The sequence below is a fragment of the Bufo bufo genome, chromosome 3, assembly GCF_905171765.1.
Source record: "Bufo bufo chromosome 3, aBufBuf1.1, whole genome shotgun sequence".
NCBI classification, from domain to species: Eukaryota; Metazoa; Chordata; class Amphibia; order Anura; family Bufonidae; genus Bufo; species Bufo bufo.
Genome location: NC_053391.1, coordinates 312,729,765 through 312,751,165, shown reverse-complemented (window position 1 = coordinate 312,751,165; position 21,401 = coordinate 312,729,765). Strand labels below are relative to the sequence as shown.

The 21,401-nt window shown below is 45.0% G+C and overlaps 1 protein-coding gene across 2 annotated transcripts in view; it reads left to right on the top strand.

The window, feature by feature from the left end:
- The window catches only part of AHDC1 (AT-hook DNA binding motif containing 1), an 83,706-nt gene that overhangs the window by 37,163 nt on the left and 25,142 nt on the right, over positions 1–21,401 (top strand). Inside the window, exons 2-4 of one of the 2 annotated variants that reach the window (XR_005777549.1) lie at positions 11,920–12,052; positions 13,137–13,183; positions 15,485–20,301. Coding sequence is in view for 1 of the 2 variants with exons in the window: in XM_040424273.1 (XP_040280207.1) it covers positions 11,920–12,052; positions 13,137–13,183; positions 15,485–20,250 (4,946 nt within the window). In the remaining variant the exon portion in view is untranslated. The remainder of the gene's footprint in view (positions 1–11,919; positions 12,053–13,136; positions 13,184–15,484; positions 20,302–21,401) is intronic. The other variant, XM_040424273.1, reaches the window with a different exon arrangement.

Genomic DNA, 21,401 nt, shown 5'->3' with positions numbered 1-21,401 from the left:
AAAAAAACAGCTTTTACTAACCTGTCACTCAAAGAAATAAGGTGCCCAAGGGGATGTCAAGTGATGCAAGGTGCCCGCCGCACCCACCACCGTTCGTGCCAGCGCCGCTTTTCCAGACTTCTGCACCGCCTCCTAATCCTCTGTGCCGCCTCTCGCTCTCCCTCCCTCCCCCCCTTCCTCCTGCTGTAAGATCTCACGTGTGCGCACAGGGCTCTGAGAGGCTGGCGCCAGAGTGCAGGTCATACAGGGGGTTGAGCGAAGTGCCGGCGCATGCGCACTTCGCTGTAAGAAGCCAAATGGAGAAGTCCGCATGGGCGCATCAGGCAGAGCCCTGTGCGCACGCGCGAGATCTTACAGGAGGGAGGGGGAGGGAGAGCGAGAAGTGGCACAGAAGTCTGGAAAGGCGGCGCTGGGCACGAACGGCGGTGGGTGCGGCGGGCACCTTGCATCCCTTGACATCCCCTTGGGCACCTTATTTCTTTGAGTGACAGGTTAGTAAAACCTGTTTTTTTTAGCAAAATAAGGCTACAGATCACATTTATAAGCCCACATTAGGAATCCTGATGAGGCCCTGAACATCAGCATATGTTTAGCTGACAGGGGTGAAACCTGGTTACAGAATCCCTTTAAGGGTACTTTCACACTAGGGCTGTTAGAATCCGGCAACGCCGTGCGCTTCATGCCGCTGCTGCAGTACAGTAATACACTCGTATAGTGTATTACTGTAGTGCAGCGACGGCATGAAGCGCACGGCGTCATAGCAACCAATGATGCCGTGCGCTCCTGCTCTGAACAGGAATCCAGCCCGGCATACCACGGATCGCTCTCTGCCGCGGAACACGGCCGTGTGCATTCAGCCTTATACCTATGTCTGTGGAGGCTCCAGTCCTGGTTTTGTATCACAGTCGCTGATAGAAATGACTGACTAAAACGCTGACGTGTGAATGAGGCTCAAGGCTAGGTAATCAATATTTTAAGTGGGTTTCCAGTAACAAGTTTCCCTAACCTGTGTATAGGGAATAAGTGCCTTGATTGCTGCCACTGTGACTGCTGGGATCCTTGGCCATTATAAAAAACTGTTGCCCCAGAGTTCCATATGAGTATGGAGCGGTGATATGCATTTCTGACCGTCGCTTCATTCACCTCTATGGTATTGCCACAGATGGTGCAGAGTGCTGTACACACCAGTCTCGTAGACATAAAAGGATCAGCAGTCATTCATGTCTACCATCAGCCCATTCTTACCAAGAATAGCAGCTGTGCTTGGACTTGCAGCCCAGACCCATTCACTTGAATCGGGCTAAGTTGTGTCTTGGCCATGTTGACCGATAAACTTGACGTCACATGGCCTAGGAACAGGCATCAACGATCACTGGAGCGTGCGGACTCTTCAGCGAGCTGATCGATAGGGGTGCAAGGAATGGGACCCCCATCAATCTGATATTGATAGCCTATCCCGCGGAATAGGTCATTAGTGTTAAACTCACGGAAAACCCCTTGAATTATTTGTTGTCATCAATTTCGTGTGTTCAAGGACTTCTGACAAAAACAGTGCGTCTTCATGTTGAGCCATTGAATATATGTCAAAAGGGCAATAGGCCTTAGTAAACTGCCTAATAGCAAGGCTGTATTTGTCGCCCATAGCAACAAAGCAGAACTCTGCTTTCATTTCTTAAACTATTCCTGGGAATGAGCTTAGCTCTGGTTGCTACGAGCAACAAAGACAGCATTATTAGACAGTTTTGATGAATGAGGCTCATTGTTTTCTGCCTTTTGGGCTCCTGGATGTGGTTGGATACATTTTCCGTACCGAAGTGTAGCTTCTGATGTAACCACAAATGGGATGAATATAGCTGTGGCGCCCAGCTGGTAGGTACAGCTTATTTCGTAGCATAATGATGAGACATGGAAGCTTGTGTACCCAGAATGCACTGTCCAAGAACAGAAGAGGAGCTCTGTTTTCTCCTATCATTGGATGCATCTTTTCAATCTCTCCATTTTGTATTGTGTATAATCTACGGTTTTTATATATATATAATTTTTTTTTTTCTCTACTCTCCACTTATATAGCGCTACTATATTCCGCAGCGCTTTACAGACATTAGCATCAAGCTGTCCCCGATGGGGCTCACCATCTAAGGTCCCTATCAGTATGTCCCTGAGGAAACCCAGGGAGAACATGCAGACTCCATGCAGATGTTGCCCTTGGTCAGATTCGAACCTAGGACCGCAGCACTGCTAGGCACCAGCGCTTACCACTGAGCCATCGTGGGATATGTGTATTCTCTGCATGCTAAAGTTTCCCCCAAATTCATTTTTATGGCCAAAAATAGTCATTGAGGCCCCCACACTCTGGTGGGATAAACATTTCAGGAATAGATAGATGTTTTGTTTTAACTTTTTTAACATTACAGTTTTTGCAACTGTCATTTTTCTTACATACATTTACTGCAAGTGGGATCCACAATGAACTCATAAGTGACTACAGAAAATTCACTCCTCAACCCGTTGTTTTTGTTTTTCTATTTATAATTATTGGTCCCAGTACTTTATGCTTATGTTTTCGGCCTGATTTTGGCCAGAACATGTGAAAAAGCACAAACATCAACTTTGCAATTATGTACCGTCTTTTAAATGCTTAAGATATGTTCACACATGGCATAAGAACTGGTGCCTAAATGAAGGGTACATTCACATGACCGTATGTATTTTGTGGATCCGCAAAACATGGGTACTGGCAGTGTGCATTCTGCATACCTTAAAGGGGTTGTCTCACTTCAGTAAGTGGCATTTATCATGTAGAGAAAGTTAATACAAGCCATTCATTTTTCTAGCACATTATACACTGCTCGTTTCCATGGTTATGACCACCCTGCAGTCCAGCAGCGGTGTTCGTGCTTGCACATTATAGGAAAAAAGTGCCAGCGCTTTTTCCTATATTGTGCAAGCATGACCACCACTGATGGATTGCAGGGTGGTCGTAACCATGGAAAACGAGTAGTATATAATTTGATGGAAAATGAATCCAGCCAGCAAAAGAAGCAATATGAATAATAAAAATACATTAGTAAGTGCGTTGTATTAACTTTCTCTTCATGATAAATGCCACTTACTGAAGTGAGACAGCCCTATCCTTGTCCATAATGTAGACAATAATAGGACATGTTCTATTTTGTTGCGGAATGGCCATATGGACACGCAACGTACATGGAGTCACTGGAACGGGACACGGGGGGGTAATAAGTTTGTGTGCATGAGCCCTAAAGCAGAGGACGGAGGCAGAAGCACAGCTCTGTCCATGGTGTAGTGGCCATGCCGGGTTACTGCAGCTCAGCTCCCATTCTACTGAACAGATGACTGGTGGCGGTGCCTGGTGTTGGACCCGCACCGAGCTGATATTCATTAATAAATATCTAGAACCCGGACAACCCCTTTAATATAAAATGGGTTATGTTTAGGGCTAGGCTCGGTGCTCCTAAAGTTCACTAGTGTTATTTTTTTTGTATTCGTTTTTTGCTTCTTTAAGAGTAGTACATCTGAAACTGCCATAGCAGCTACTAATGGGAACGGTTTGTGAGCCAGTAACCGTATACAGGAGGGCACCAGTGCAGAGACAGGATGTGGTACTGCAGCATCCTGACATTACTACGTAGTATTGATGTTATCAAGGCGCTGACCGCTTGCTGTGAACACAAGTGCCGGCAGTAGACAAGTGGTTAATATTAATGTGCCTTGTTTTCGATACCTAAAGCGCATATAAAGAGGATGAAAGTGTAACCATGCCTGAATACAGTAGAGTAAATTGCATTGTTCCCATTAGTTTTTGGGATGTGCACATGCAAGCTGCTATTGTAATTTCATATTCATGGTTGTAAGCTTGAAGTTTGTGCAAATAGAACAGTGCATGGTAACATATTTCCATCATGCAAGCAGCTCCCCAATTTGTGTTTCGTAAGTGGTTGACCTGTTACTGAGCCAACGGTAATAACCCTTAATGATCTGATCAGTGCTCTGTCTATACCTAACTACAAGGACTGTAGGAGATAAAAATGTATTTGAAAAAAAAGTGTCGGGACTATTCTAGAATAACAGTATGAGGGTACGCTCACCCACTGTCTCTGCTGTCCTACAGTGGCTGAGTGCTGGTAGTTGTGATGTCATCAATGCAGGACAGCGGCGGCAGATTTTCCAGTTGAGTATTAATTTGTTATTTAAATCCCCTTCTTTCTGCCACAACCCCTTTAACACCATTTTACAGTATGACATTAGTGACCGTTAATTACAGAATAAATATAACCGTATAATAATGGTAATCTCATTTCATGATATCAATTCTTCATGGATTTCAGGATCTCTGCTTTCAGTCATTTATTGGAATCTTCTCTGTTTCTGTCCTGGTGATGTGATGGACGTGCATTGCAGGATTGGTTATAGTATGGTTGTCATGGTAGGGCCAGCCAGGAGATGTTAGAGTTGTGGCTGAGGTGCAGGTTGTTTTTCTGTTCATTAAAAATTGATTGTTAATAGATTAGCTGGGATGTGCTGGAGAACCTGGCAGCACGTGTTTGGCCGGGGTCACACATCACGGAAAAATCAGTTACGATTTTTGTTGCTTATTACATGCAGTGTTTAATGCAGAAAAGCTTGCAGAATTCATCCTTTCCTTCAGAAGGGAGAAATCCACTGCATAAATAGACATGGTTTGGATTTTAAATTCTCAATACCGCAGCTTTTGTGCTGTGTTTTTTGTTTTTACGTACTGTGTGGATGAGAATTCTGAAATTCTTGTCCACTTTGCTGGTGCTGTACAACTGTGGATTTGCCTCCCAAAAATCCACAATGGCAAATCTCTAGCCATTCTGTCATGTGTGACCCCCTGCCATTTACCTATACCAGGAAGCTGTGGAAGTGCTTGGTTATTTCTGTGACACTATAGAGTCTGAAGGGAATCTGTCACCAGTTTTATGGGGTCCTAACTAAGAGCAGCATAAACTAGTGGCAGGTCTCCTTAGCAGAATCCTGGGTCACTCTCTATAACTGACCCAGCCTTTTTGCAAAAATCTGGTATTAAACAGCTCCAGCGCGTTCCAAACGAGTCCTGATATTCATGAGCGCCTGTCTCTCCCCGCCCACCAGCTGCTGATTCTTATGGGAAAAAAGCTCAGAGGCAGGTGGGCGGGGAGAGCCAGGAGCTCATGAATATGGGGACTCATTGGCACGCGCTGGAGCTGTTAGAACCTAGCAGCAGAAAACTGCTGACAGATTCCATTTAAATGGAACTTCAAGGCACATGCTCGATGCCTCATTCAGGCTCCTCCTCAAGGCAGCTGTGCCTATAGAAAGAATGGGGCCTCTGAACCCCCTCCTCTTGTAATCAGTGGAGAACCTCAACAGTTAGGCCCAACTATCAAATATTTAATACCCTAATGGTGGGTATGTTCACGCTTGACAGACTTGCCGCCATGGGCAGAAAAACCAAAACATATTACAGCAGCAGCGAGTGGATAACATTGTTTAAAAAAAAAAAAAAAAATACTTATTCACACTCTTCAGAAAAAAAGCAGCAGCAGGATTTTTAATCTTCAGAATGACAATTTATGCTGCGGATTTTCACCCTTGTAAGGTCTCATGCACACGAACGTTAATTTGGTCTGCATCCGAACCAGTTTTTGCGGCTCGGATGCAGAGCCATTCACTCCGTGTGCTGTCCGCATCCGTTGCTCCGTTCCGTGGTCCACCAAAAAAATATACCTGTCCTATTCTTGTCCGTTTTGTGGACAAGAATAGGCAGTTATATCAATGGCTGCCCGTGCCGTTTCGCAAATTGCGGAACGCAAAACACACAACGGACGTGTGCATGTAGCCTAATGCAAAGGGTGCCTTCTGCAGCAAATGCTCAAATCCACATGTACCACTTAGATTTTTCCACAGGTTTGAGGCAGATTTTGTTGCAGAATCGCAGGTCATTCTGCTGAAGATGCACCCCCCGTGGCAATACCCTTATATGCATTCCAGTCCCCATCTCTAATTGAATTAGTATATGTTTGGTAAATGTTGAATCATGTAAATCTGATTTCTGTTGCTCTTGTACCAAAGTAATAAGGAATGTGGTAGCAGTATTCTTTAGTATTTTATGTTCATGCTCTCCTAGATACATTTCCATGTGTGCAGTCTTCCTCTTCAGCACACGCTAGAAAGATGTCTTGCTGGATGAGGCTTAGACACATCATTTTGAAGTAATTGATCCCTATGTGAAAACGTAGGATTCATTTGTACAAGCTGAAGCTCGTCCATGTAGCACTCAAATGTACGCACACGATTGTTGGCAATGCGTAAAAGAAATCTCAAGCATACTTGGCCACTAGGGTTGTGTGGTCCTATCTAAAAGTAAAGAAATGTACAACCATGATGGCAGAAAAGGACCACATGGTCTATGTAGCCCTCCCTTACCGAGGCTCAGAAAACGGAAGCCCGGGTGTATTTATCTGTTTGCCTTCACTGTCAAAATACCTTTTTTATTCATGTACAAGCAGTGGATATATTGGTTGTCCATAGTGATAGGAGTATGGTTAGGTTCCACCAGGGCATCATGTACATGATGCATAGTTCTCCTCACACCTTCCAAAAACATAATGGGGCTCATAACCCTCTAGTGACCTTAGCATCTGCTGGTGTCTCAAAGAAATTAGGTTGTCATCCTTAGAGGGGACGTGGACTGATTTCAGGGAATATACTCTCTGTAAACCTCTGCAGTGGGATAGAAAGATAACAAATTGCCAATCTTTTCCAAGGCTAATATTAATAATCTACTAAACGAAAGAAAGTGTGGATAAATCGGTAACCCCAGGGGGTCCAGGAACATCTGCATTCTGTTTTTTCTTGGTTGATTTGTCTAGAGACTCTGATTTCTTCCAAAAATATGCTGGAGTCAGTTGGCTTCATGTAAAAAATGTGAGTAGAGGAAGCTGCCACCAATGTCTGCTAACCGCAGTGTGAATAGGGGGCGCTATATTAATTCCAGGAAATAAATACTGTGTAATCCTGTATGTTTGTGCCCCTTAATAGGTGGTGTAAATTGGGGTGACCACTTTAGCTGTTAAAATGCTGTAAAAGTCTGTTCTGAGAAACGTGCTTCCGTGGCTTTGTTCTCTGTATCAGCGCTCACTGGCCAAGTCAGCTATACTGGGGCCCATCTGCTCTCTATTTAGAAAGCTCCAGCAGCCATCTCTAGCCGGCAGAGTCCGAATCACTGAACTGATTACACTGAGAGAGGTCAGACTGTGAGAGACCATTCACTGCAGTGTGGCAATGTGTAACCCTTTCCTGTCAGCTGGCTCATCCCAGTCGTCTTCCTGCCTCCGAAATCTGTAGAGCTTTGCATCAGAGCACCCTGCCGAGCACAGCGATGGAGTAACACTTTCCTTGCTGAGCGCTGTACCTATGGTAACCAGCACCTTGTAAGTAAGAAGACACCCCTCCCTTGTCATATGATGTCACTGTCAGCTCTGGGGATAAAGTGACCTTGTCACCTTCCAGCCAGAGACAGCTTGGAATAAAAGCTTCCTGCGCACATAATGTGTCTATAGATGTACAACGTCTGGAAAAAAAATTCACTTAGCTGTGCTAGAATTGGGAAGGAAAATCAATCGTCTTTAAGAGATGCTATCCACGCCTTGTACCGTACGGAACAAGCCCCCGATATAGTGGCATGTGTATGTGATAGTATTACAGGTTGGGGTCATGTATCATTTGTGGGGCTCGAGCTGCCAAAAAATGGCGGTATCTGCGACGTATCATCTTATCATTACACAACCGCTCCTAAATTTGTTGTAACTTGATTTCTAGTGCCCACCTGTCTAATCCACTGTACATGAATACTGCGCTATAGCTGCTGTACTAATGTGTAAAGACCTGTGCTGGTATGTAAATGTGTGTATGTAGATCTCAGCCGTGACCACTTATATTTAAGGGATCATAAGGGCCTTCTCTCCATGACTGGAGATGGTAGTCACTGGTGGTCATAAAATATCTATGCTTTGGTAATTTGTATAAGCAGTATGCGCTGAATGGAGAGTGCTTAGTCGTCTGATATCTGTTTGAGTTTTTCTTTCAACTTCTGGACTTCTTTAGTTAGGACCCCCTTTCCCCCACCCAATGTAAAACTTGGTAGTTTCAGGCAAATTTTGCTGCAAACATCAAGATTTATGTGTACTTACACTAGACCGACCTGGCCAGTACTAGTGCGGAGTGTCGTTCCCGACACAACAGGTCCTTGGCACTACATGGGTTAATGGTGAGCACTCCCCGTTCGGATGTCACTGTGTCCCCACTGCTGCATGACCCACTTCCACATTTGGTATCCAGGCAACATGCTCCTGCTCCCTCTGCCCTACCACATGTAACGCCCGGTACAGCGGCATCCTGTTAGAACAGAGAGTGGCACTCAGTATCTGTACAGAAAATGCACACGCTGAGCTGTATAATGATGCTGAGTATCTGCACACCCCCTCTCTGTTTGTAGCTGTGTATTTTATCTGCCTGTCTGACAGATCCTGGATCCAGCGGGGAGCAGCTAATCTGTGCACACAGGAGGAAGCAGATAAATAAAGGATGAGAGAGACAGAGGAGACAGGACAGACAGGAGAAAGGGAGGGAAGGAAGGAGTTGGTGTGCAGGTCTTTGTAGTCGGAAAAGAAGTAAAGAGAGACATCTGCTGGGAAGAACACATTTTTCTGCATTGGCCGGAGATGCGATCACTTACCAATCACTAGTGTGGATGCTGGTAAAAATGTCGATATTCATGGCCACCATGTATGAGGAGCAGGGGCCAGTGACTGCAGACGAAACTTGTGCAGAAGGCGTAGTTCACCTGGGAAGTCCCAAAACCTTCCTGTAATGGCATGAAATCTGCAGATCAGCCGTAGGCCGGTAACCTGACGATATCACTAGAATGTTCCGCATCCTACTGTAGTGTCTTGTAGAGTAATGGTGCCCCAATACTACCATCTACATAGTCTGACGGTATCACTAGAATGTTCCGCATCCTACCGTAGTGTCTTGTAGAGTAACGGTGCCCCAATACTACCATCTACATAGTCTGACGATATCACTAGAATGTTCCGCATCCTACTGTAGTGTCTTGTAGAGTAATGGTGCCCCAATACTACCATCTACATAGTCTGACGGTATCACTAGAATGTTCCGCATCCTACCGTAGTGTCTTGTAGAGTAACGGTGCCCCAATACTACCATCTACATGGTCTAATCTCACACCTATAGACTTCTGGTATTCAACCGGCCACACAATACATATTTAGGAATGGCCTCTTTGAGTTCCGGAGTAAGGCCAGAGTCTGTTGTTGCCTGATAAGTGCTGTATCAGGCGGAGGGTTTCATCTTGGTCAGAGAGGTTTTAGAGCGTGGTGTTGGAGCAGAAAGGGTTATACTGTCACATGCTGCTCTCAGGCAAGAAAGAGGTTGGTCAAAATGCCAAGGTCTGCAGGGCTTTCTGGCTGGAAAGGGAATGCTTTGCCAGGATGTGGTTCCCTGGCTGAGTGCTTTCTGCCTCAAAGCATTCTGGGAGGAGGGCAGCTATAATTAGTCCTGTGCCTGGAATCCAATGCCTGCTCCCTCCTCTTATCACTGCACCATCTGTCTGCCCTCTACCCTCCCCCACATACACTCAGCTGTGACACAAGCTCACTTCCTGATGTCTGACTATATAGGTATATGAGGAGAACCTCATTGCAATGTCAGCCTATGTCCAAGGTGCAGTCACGCTCAGGGCACGTTTGAGTGTATTTATATGTAGTAATGTGAGATCGTTCTCATTTAGCTCTGGTTTCCGATAACCCATCCTCTGAATCATGTGGGGACAGGGCAGAGCCAATTAGTGGTGGTTGACCTCCAAGCCAGTTTGTTGGATGGACATCCATTCGCCCACCTTACCATGGTTGTTGTATACAATGTCTATTTAACATCTCCTTTTAGTTTAGTTGTTCTACAACTTTTAGACCTCATAATGTCCCCTGCATTCTATGTCAGCCGGTGGTCCTACTCGTTGATCATCCGAGGTTATTTGCATAAGGAGATAGCTGTCAATCACAATGTAGGCCCGCCTATTGGACTCCTAAGGTGTCCTGAATAATTTCCTATAAAACGCTGCTCATCTCCTCCTTCACTATTCATTGCTGCCTACAGGTCAGACCTTGTGACTGCAATATGACAGGTTCCCTTTAAGGGAGATTTTACCCTACCTAGCATATCTCTTAAATTTTGGGTTTAAAGTTATTCTGTGTTCTCACTTTTCCACTTCTATGTTATTTTTGCATGTCTTTATTACCATTTTATCCCCAAAACTTTAAGGCTTTCCATTGCTTTCCCAGTCTATCACATTGCTATAGGTGGGCATAATCCATTTTTGTCATTGACCTAATGATTTCCCTGTTTTTTTTTAAAAAGGGGTTGTCTAAATAACAAAAGAAGCATTTTCTGTCCTTTTCCCCTGCCGTTACCAGCTCTATGCTCTGGTCCTCCCCACCTCTGATGTCAGCTTTATGGCTTCATCTGCAACGTTGCGTGCACACAGCTCAGCTGCAATCATTGTCCTCAGCAGTGATCTCCCGTATACTGCTGAAGCCAGTGATTGGCTGCATGGTGAACTGGGTCACCGCTGCTGTCAGGAAGATGACATCAGCGGCCGGGAGGACCAGTGCTTAGGGTTGGAAGCAGCAGTGAAGAAAAGGGGTGCGTATCACTTTTTGTTATTTGCTGGAGCTGCCTGGGTTACCTCGGATAGCTTCATTAGTCTTGTAATCCCCTTTTAGTACCGCCCACTGGACTCCAACACATTCAGCAGGAATGTGAATGAATAAAGACTGAGATGTTTCCCAGGAAACTGTCAATCTGCTCAGCTCCTCCTGCTCTATAGCCTGCTGCCTGCAGATGGGACTGCCTGTGCGATGCAGCATGTTGCCTTTAATTTCTTTTGAACTTTAACATTGCTTTAGTACAGACTAAATAATGGTGTTTTGTGTGTTCCTCCGAGGCAATCCACAATTTTTGGTGTGGTGGATAATGCTGCTTCTCTAGAGAGAAACATTGTTTTGCATGTTTGGAAGATGCTTCTAATTCGGATAGGAATGTTTCTAAGTGTGTGCATATTGTTTGTGAAAGCACTGGTTTTGCAGAGGCAAAGACACCCCTGAATAGACAGGTGCTGCAAGGCCACAGGTGCACACATGCGCACATAAAGGTCCCTCAGCACATAGGAAAGGTTGGCATAGTGCCTGCAGCCAGAGAGGGCATAATTCAGTATAATAGCTTGTGGAATGTATTGTCAGATATAGAAAAACAACAAAAGAATGGGGATGAATGGCTAGGCATCTAGCGAGGCATCCTGCTCTTGTAGGCTAAGGTGAGTTATAGATGGCAGAGCGGAGGATGCGGGAGAAAGCGTGAAGCCTTGAGGAGAGGCGTGAGGAGATCATGGGATTAAGTTGAAGAGAGGAGGGGGAGAGCATGCAGCCCGAGGTGTGAGGACTTGTGTCAGTATGTGGAGAAGAGAGACACATTATATATACACCACTCTGCTGGATACTGAGATCCAGATAACAGGAAAGAGAGAAAGGAGGAGAGAGGCAGGAGCAGAGAGACAGCAGGGGAGAGAAGAGTAGAGGAAATAGGGGGAGGGAGAAACTGGGGAATAAGGTAGAGAGGGACACGAAAGAGCTAAACAAGTCCAATGGTTGGGCAAGAGAGGTATGTTCAGTGTGATCCAATGACACTGCTAAATGTTTAGGTGCCTTGTCCTTGGTGGATGTACTTGCATGAATGTACAGAGACTGATTACACTAATGTCTAGGAAAAGCACCACTGGACAAAAAGTGCCACAAATGTGATGTTTTCTTTATTTTACAGATGTCAATGCTGCTGGCCTTGTCCCCCCTAGCCTGGAAAATGGAGATACTCCTGCCGAAAAGCGTCCTCCACATTCAAAGGAGGCCGAGAGGGGCCGCAGAGTGACTCTAGTCTGTAGACACCCTCGTTCAAGGTGAGCATATGCATGTCACCTGTATGGAAATAGTCTGTAAGCTTTGCACGGCCACCTTTTTTAGATACTGCCATGGCATGTTCCCTGATCCAGAGACCTCTGAAATCTTTCTGCAGGAGGTTACATATAATGGCAGATTTCGCTTTCTAGGCACCAAAGATGCTTATTGATATTATTCTCAAAAAGCGTTCAGCCTCCTACTTGCTTAACATGGAAATGTTGCCGGGCCCTTTTTGAGAAACTTACACCTGAAAACTGCTTTAGTGGGGTATTTTTACAAGTTATTTCTCTAGCAACATTTACCACCCAAGATGATGCTGATGACCTTAAACTAAAAGCAAAAGAAAGGTCTTGATTTTCTATCATATTGTCGTTTTGTGATATCTAAATGCGTCAAACACTTTGAAAGGGGTTGTCCAGTCTTTAAAATGGCATACTCCCTCTTACCCTCTACTTCCATCCTGTAGCAGGTGGGTCACTGCTACAGCCAGCGATTGAACACATTTCCTTTGTGTCAGGAGGGACCAGATAGCAGAGACCAACAGGGATCTGGAAATCAGTGGAGCATAAGCTGTGGGGGATTAGTCAAGTGAGCGTGACTCGGTCTGAAGACAAAAAATAGAAACCAGACAAGTCTCTTAATGTTTTTCATATTTGTATGGATATAGACTTAAGAAAAACCTAAGAATCAATCAGGTCATTTATTCCTCTTAGAAGCTCCTTTCTATTGGAAAGGGCAGAGAGCAGCTGCAGAAAATGGCTGTTGCAGCAGCTCTCAGGGAGTTGTGCTGCCGACAAATCAGGATTTTTGGTGCTGCGTTAAAGATGCAATCACCCAACAAACGACAAGAACTACCAACATCTTTACACAGGACTATTCTTGGGAACATGCGTTCATACGAGCATTTGTTTCTGATCATTGTCCAAATCCTTGGCCTGTGTAAAAGCATGCTTTTAGTTTTCTGTCTCATTTTTTCAATCTCATTGTCCTGTTTGCATATATTTCTCTTGTCTGGTTAAGACTGTCATAATTAGTGTTACGGTAATTTAAATAAATGTTTTTTTTGTTTTTTTTTTAATACAGAGACCACAAGTACAGCGGGAGAAGTTCAAAGCAAGACAGGCAAGAAAGTAAGCACATTTGCATCAACCACATGATTCATTTATATGTTCCATCTGATTTACCCTAGTATTTAGTCATGATGAATTGTAGAGTGCATTATGATAAAGTCTTAAAGAAGCCCTGTCATCACATAATGAAGTGCAATGTGCTGGCAGCATGTTGTAGATCAGGAGAAGCTGAGCAGATTTTATATAGTTTTGTGGGAAAGGCTATTGGCCTTCAGTAAGGGTACAGAGCAGAGGGAAGGTAAGCAGTTGGGGGTGTGTACCTGCACAGTGCTGCCATTGTCAGACCCCCCCCCCCTCCATCCCAACTTGTTACCTCCCCTCTGTACCCTTACTGCAGACTGCTAGCAATTCATTAATAACTTCTAGTAGAAATAATAAAGGAACGGCACAACATAGAGCCATAAGAATAGATGCTCCAGAATTGTTACATGGGGAATGGATGAAGCTATTAAAACAGGCATGTCAGGAGCGGTGACAGGTTCTCTTGAAGAGCACCCTTCTCCCATGAACAGCTATCAGTGACTGACAGCTATCGCTGTATACTTAGGCACCAGGCACACAACCATATTTTTAGTCCATATCGCAGTGATGGCCAACCTGTGGCTCTCCAGCTGTTGTAAAAGTACAACTCCCACCGTGCCCTGCTGTAGGCTGATAGCTGTAGGCAGTCTTGGCATGCTGGGAGTTTTAGTTTTGCAACAGCTGGAGAGCCTCCGGTTGGCCATCCCTGCCATATCCGATCTGCATTTTTTTTGTGGATCAGATCTGGAACCATTCATTTCAATGGGGCTGCAAAAAATGAGGATAGCACACCATGTGCTGTCCGCATCCTTATGCCTGTTCCACCTTCCCACAAAAAAGATAGAACATTTGCTATTCTTGTACGTTTTGTGGGCAAGAATAAGCATTTTTAACATAGGTAGGGACATGCGGAATGTGCATGGCAGGGATCTGTATTTTGTGGATCCTCAATTTGCTAACCGCAAAACCGATAGTCTTGTGCAAGGGGCCTAACGCAAAGAATGCTATTCATTGCCTCACTGCTGAGAGAACTGCATTTTTATTCATATGCAAGTGATTTAACTGCAGCATTGAGGGGCCAGCCAGAGCTCTCGGAGCACCAGCTTGTTAAACCCTTACAGCTTCAGTCCTTCCCCTGGATTTGACAGGGTTAGATAACTCGCCTGGTCATCTTGCGCCTACACAGTGTATCCCAGTCTTGGCGGCTGCTCAGTGGATCTCCTGCTGTGCTCGAGGCAGTGTAGATTCCAACTGAGCAATTGCTTAATTGGAATATGCAGTGCTTGGAGAGCAGCAGGAGATCCACTGAGCCAGGAGACAGTCTCAGCTCTTGGATAGTCATAATCGGGGCATTTATGTATCGATGTATGCCTGATTTAATAGGGTTGATCATGTTGACAGATGCTCTATAAATGTATAAATTACAAGTTTTGCTTAATGTTTCCATATAAAACTATATATCAATCAGCTCGGCTCCTCCTACTCCATATCGTGCTGCCTGCAGATTGTGCTGCATTTTGTAGTGAGAGGTCCGCTTTAAATTAAGAATTAAAAGCTAGATATAGTTACACACATAATTAAAGCTTTACATACCTTGATAATCTTCCTATTATTTGGTCTTGCTGCTTGCCATACTAGGTTACATTAAGCTAGCCAAGCTTTACCTTTATTGACATGTGTTAGCTAAAGATGGGGACAACAAAGTGTTAGAGGACCTGTCACCTTCTGACAATTCTAATTCACTGCATAGTTTAATTCTTCCTGAAATAATAGTTCTGAAGGGTATTTTCTTATAACTCTGTGTTGTGCCTTTCCTTTATTATTCCTCTTGGAAATTTATCAATACATTGATAACTGGGCGTTACCAGTTGAGGGAGTGTCACTAATTGAAAGGCAGGGAGTCCATACACCGGCTGACACTATCCAGCCAGTGCTTGAACGTATCCGATACTGCACTGACATATTCCTTTGACAAGGGGACAAGTTGTCCATTCATATATTTCTAGGAGGGATAACGTTATCGGCACAGAGTTCTCAGAAAATATGCTCCAGAATGGTTATATTATGAGGAATACAGGTATTTATTAAAACAGACAATATCAGAAAAACTGACAGATCTTTAATTGATTCCTGTTTTCTTGCTCAAAGTCTGACAAATGGTGTTTTCATTCTAAGTAATTTTGTTAGGTTAGGAAAAAAGCTATGCTCGTGTAAAGCCAGTGGAATTTCAACTACATTCATCCTTGTTGAGTTTTATACTAATCTGGGTTTCTCTTACAGATTCTACATCTATCCAGCTTGAACACCAAGGAGAAGATAGTCGATCCCAGCATTCTTGCAGCCGTTCAAACAAATCTTTCTGTCGTACATCTGCAGGAACCACAAAGCTAGGTGTTGATGGAATTATTGCTCTACTCAAAAGCAAATGTGGCAATGGCCGTGTCAATCTACAGCCAGTTGTACGTTTGATGGATATTATGAAGGACCTTAGCCAACTTTCCAATGACCTACGATCCAGTGGTGTCCATCTTGATTATACTCATGTTGTTAGCCCTCCATCTGAGAATGAGGATGTAGAGCCCGGATTACAGTACAGCTTCTTCTCTTCTCAAAGTCTTGCATGTGGACTGCGGAGCCCAGAAGAAAAGCCTTCTGAAACAGTTGATACCAAGGAGCCAAGCCCTGAATCACCCAACCCAGACTCAAATGAATCTGCCAGCTCAAATGTTCTTAGAGAGTTAGCAGCCCTTGCCTGGATGGAGCCACAACCATTACAGAGTACGCAGGAGAGGGAACAGGAAGAGTTAGGCAGCAACAATTGGGAGGACAGTGCAAATAAAAAGCAGGCAGAGCAGAAAAATGAAAATAAAGATGAGTCATCAGGGGATGAGCAGGGCTATGATAGGCAAGAAATGGAGGAGTCTGGGGAGGAGCAGGAAGAAAATAAACAGGAAGAGGAATATTGTGAAGAACAAGAGCCAAGTAAGCAGGCAGAGAGTTTTAGGCAAGAGCAAAGGAAAGGAAAACAGGCAGAGGAATCGGGTGAAGAACATGATGACAATAAACAGGAAGAGGAGTCAGGGGAGGATCAAGTTGATAGTAAACATGAAGAGTCGCCAGATGAGCAGAAAGATGAATTAGGAGTAAGAATGATAAAGGAAGACAAGGAGGAGATAATACCTGAAGTGGAGCAGGGTAATGCACTTCCGAATCGAGAGAGAAATTTAAGAGTTAAAGATGTAGAGAGGACAGAGAATGAGGATGAAGGGGAGTCATCAGATGATGAAAGTAGGGCAGAGCAGTGTAGAAAAAGGTTGGAGAAACACAAAGAAACAGAAGTTATGGCAGAGCCAACAATGGAAGAAATGCCCTGGATGCTACCTCTCTTTTCTGCAACATCAGAAAGCCTGAGACGAACCCCTTTTTCCACTCGTGGAGGCCACAGGTTTGGTCTCAGAGGCCGTCGGGGGGATAGACCTGGTAGGGGTCGGAGAAGAAGACCTGGAAGACCTCGAGCATCTGAAAGTCTTTCTCGAGCATATGTGATGCCTCCTTACCAACAAACACCTGAGGAGCCTAGCGCATATAGAACTCATGAGCAGAACTCGGTATTTCCACTTCCTTCTTTTAATCAGAAAACTGCAGTTGATGTGAATGCAGAGCAGGGCCCACCACAAAAACCAAAACGTAGGGGTATACGCAAAATGGTAGTTCGGATTGCCAGAATCCCAATGCCAATGGGGAGGAGAAATAAAACAAGCTATAAAGTATCTTCATTTAGTAGCACTCTTAGTGTTGAAGGAGGAGAACTGATTGGTGGTACAGGCCCCGGACCCACCTCTCTACTAAAGATGAAAAACAATGGCCGGAATGTTGTAATGGTTTTCCCACCTGGTGAGCTTCCAATCATCCTTAAGAGGAGAAGAGGGCGGCCACCCAAAAACCTGGTTCTGTCTAGAGACACTCCACCTATGATGCCTCAGCCCTCTCCTATTGAACCATCTTTACCACCTCCACCAACTCCCCAGCCAGCTTCGGCAGTCTCCGATGGAGAATTAATAAAGAAGAGAAGAAGAAGAAAGCAAAAATTGGCATCTCCTCAACCTTCCTATGTAGCTGACACCAATGACAGCAAATCTGAATACAGTGATGTCCTGGCAAAGCTTGCTTTTCTGAACCGTCAGAGTCAAGGGACTGGACGCACTTCTCCACCTCGCTGTTGGACCCCAACACTGCCCGATTCAGTACACCAGGCTCCTGAAACTCATAATATCTCACAATACCTACACCGAGTCCAGGGTTATAGGAGAAGAGGTGGACGTGGTGGAGGGCCTGGTCGTCGTGGTGGATGTAATAGTCATAATGCAGAACTGTCTCGCTGTTCATTTAGTGACTTTTTTGAAGGGATTGGAAAGAAAAAATCCAAACCAAGACCTGTTGACCCTTTAAAGCCAAGAAAACGTAGACAACCTAAGGCTGAACCAGATCCCAATGCCAAGCCCAAACGCAAAAGAAGATCTAGAAAGAATGGTGCTTTGCTTGGCGAAATAGGAGGAGAGTCTGGTTTAGGTTTTCAAGGCATGTCTGAGTGGGGAAGTGAAGGCAAAGGTGGGCCTTGGATGACACAGGTATCACATAGTCAGTCAAGTGGCAGGCACTGTAATTACCAAGGATCTGAGCACAGAAGCTTTTCTTCTTTGCATAGTGGGTCACCATCCCGTCAAAATTATTATACTGGAACAGGCTCTTTGTCTCAGGCTGAAAGTGGAGGGCAGGATCATCATGGGCTTTTTACTGGCTATTTCCGGTCTCTGTTGGACTCAGACGATTCCTCAGACCTTGTGGATTTTGCTTCTGTTCAGAGACAGGAAGCAAGAAAATCCGCATCTGCATTTTCTGGGTCATCTGCGTCCCCAAACCCAAGGGCACTCCAGCCCTATTCGAATTCTCGCGGTGCAAAATCTGGTACCCAAGAATCACCATACCAAAGTTCAACAGCTGCCAGGCAACCATTCCCTCCAAACCGGGGAAATGCAAATTTTGTCTCACTTTCTCAACAAGAATGCCGTGGTTCAGATGCCTTTCAGAAGCTGCTGTCACGTTCTCCTAACTCCCAAAGTGCTGGAGGCTTTGGCCAATTTGGAGGCTTTTCTGGATCTAGTGGACAGAATTTGCCTGGTCATGGTATATTTGCACCAAACAAGCAGTATCCAGCTCCTCCTGACTGTTTAGGTAATAAGGACTGCAGCTTTTCCTTTAGTGGTGGAGGTAATAGCCTCCCTTCATCACCAGGCAGTGCCCATAGCAGCACAAGTTTCAGCCAGCAACAACAATTATCAACAGGGACCGGTACTAACACAGCTAAAACTCCCTTTTTCAACACCACAGAGTTGCCACCCTTCCCACCACTTAGAAGTGAAAGTCGTTCAAGTACCTCTTCACCAGCTGGGTATATGGTGCCCAAGGTCTCTGGTCCGATGTTTCCTGGGGAGAACAACCGCAACTTTACAGGATCTGTAGGTACAGGTCAGTGGGGATTTCGTCAAGGTTATGGCCAGTCAGATTGGGGTAATGAGAGCTTTGGTCAGCTTTATGGGCCAGGGTTTGATTGCCACATGACAGAATCCAATGTTATCTTGGACATTAGTAATTATACGCCACAGAAGGCTAAGCAAAATACTGACAACATGTCAGAGTCATCATCTGACAGCACACAGTACACGCAACCTAGTGCTGGTTATCGAAGGGCCAATAGTGAAGCCTCCTCCAGTGAAGGTCAGTCAAGTCTCTCCAGCCTTGAAAAGCTAATGATGGACTGGAATGACACATCATCGGCACCAGGATATAGTTGGAACCAGACTGTCCTCTTTCACCAATCTGCTAAACCTGGTAGAGGACGCAGGAAGAAAGCAGACGTATTTGAGCAATCACACCAACAACCCCATCACCTAGGCTTCTCATCATCCTCCCCATCATCTTCCTCATCATCAGCAACTGCTCCACCAGCAGGTTTTCCAACCAAGAGAGGCGGTGGCCCCAGGGGTCCAAGAGGAGGGAGAGGTGGTAGCTGTGCAGCCAGCAAGAAAGAGAGAGGTTCAGGCAAAGCCAAATTTTCCCCCAAACCACCTGCTCCACCACCTGTTTCCTCAGTCAGTTCCCTCTTTCAGGACACCTCAGACTTAGGACTGGACTGCTATAGTGGGGACAGCAGCATGTCCCCTCTGCCCTCCCACTCGCGGGCGTATGGGGTGGGTGAGAGGGAGCCTACATGTGATTTCTCTGGACCTTATTCCATGAACCCATCTACCCCTTCTGATGGCACATTTGGCTTCCAGAGTGACTCTCCTGGGCTGGGCCCTCCGTCTACAGAACTTGATCCTGGTAAACACTTTCCCCATCTCCCTACAGTTGGCAACACCAGTACTGGAGCACCTCATCCACCACCACCACCACCTCCTGGCTTGGGATATGATCACCCACTACAAGACTCTCCCTTTTCCCCTAATTGCTCCCCTACTCTTGAGCTACGGCCGGGGGAGGGAAGAAAACTTGTGCCGCCTCCCCACTCATCCTGTGATTCCCTGAAACATAGCCTCACTCCCCACTTGCCCTCTTGTAGGGAGCAGCTGCCTCCCCAGCCATCAACGCACCACCGCTATGATCCTCCCAGCTGCAAGAATGCTGGCTACTGGTACCCACCCCGCAGTCCCCCCTATGATGGAAAGGGTGGGTTACTTTCAGACTTCATGGGTAGGCGGGGAGAAGTAGTATCTTGTCTGAGCCCCCACATCCCAAGCCCCAAAAGAGACAAAGAGACGCTGGACATGGTAAGGGGGCATCATAGATCATCGTACCCCTGCCCTCTGCTCAATGATATTACCCATTCCCCCGTGCAAAGAGACTCAATGGTGCAGCTCCAGGATTCCTATCGTTACCCGGCCTTTCCCCCCCAGGGTCCCCCAGTCCTGTCACCCCCAAATCTGAAGGGTGGCTTTCTGGGACCCGAGAGCATCCCAGAAGACAACTTCACAGTCACATCCCTCTAGGGGGAGTGGCACATCCAGAGTCATCAGGAGCAGCATAGTCAAAGGGGTGAGGTGAGAAGCTGCAGATAATGTTTTTTTTGCTATAATTTTGAAACTAAATGTCATCTGCATTCTAAGCATGTTTGGTCATTCTTTGCCACTTACTATTTCTACTTATTCAGAGTCATTTTTTATTTTTATTTAATCTCATCTCAGCATTCAGATCTCTGCTGGGGATATGTGACCTCATGGCTTTTTTAAAGAAGTATTTTGCAGACATACCTTGTCCATAATGTGTGACTCTTGAAAACGTCAGAAATATTTAATAAAGCAGTGCAAATTTGGCTATATTGAAGTACATAGCCTCTTTACTATGATCAATGTGCTTTTTCTAATTTGCAGCTAGACTACTTGATTATTACAATGCCGAAAAAAAGATTTGTTTGGGGGAAAATACTGACAAAATAATGTCAGTAAAAGAAACACAGCAGAAGGATTTTATACTATTGGGAACTGAACTAATGAATGGTAGGATAATAGCTTATAAAAAGTTATTAGCTTACCATTGCACCCTGTGGCAAATCTATTTTATTATTCAGTTGCTGTAGGGTTACCTCCTGCATTGGAGCCTTGTAATGTACAAACCGGATTCCAAAAAAGTTGGGACACTATACAAATCGTGAATAAAAACTGAATGCAATGATGTGGAGGTGCCAACTTCTAATATTTTATTTAGAATAGAACATAAATCACGGAACAAAAGTTTAAACTGAGAAAATGTACCATTTTAAGGGAAAAATATGTTGAATCAGAATTTCATGGTGTCAACAAATCCCAAAAAAGTTGGGACAAGGCCATTTTCACCACTGTGTGGCATCTCCCCTTCTTACAACACTCAACAGATGTCTGGGGACCGAGGAGACCAGTTTCTCAAGTTTAGAAATAGGAATGCTCTCCCATTCTTGTCTAATACAGGCCTCTAACTGTTCAATTGTCTTGGGCCTTCTTTGTTGCACCTTCCTCTTTATGATGCGCCAAATGTTCTCTATAGGGGAAAGATCTGGACTGCAGACTGGCCATTTCAGTACCCGGATCCTTCTCCTACGCAGCCATGATGTTGTGATTGATGCAGAATGTGATCTGACATTATCTTGTTGAAAAATGCAGGGTCT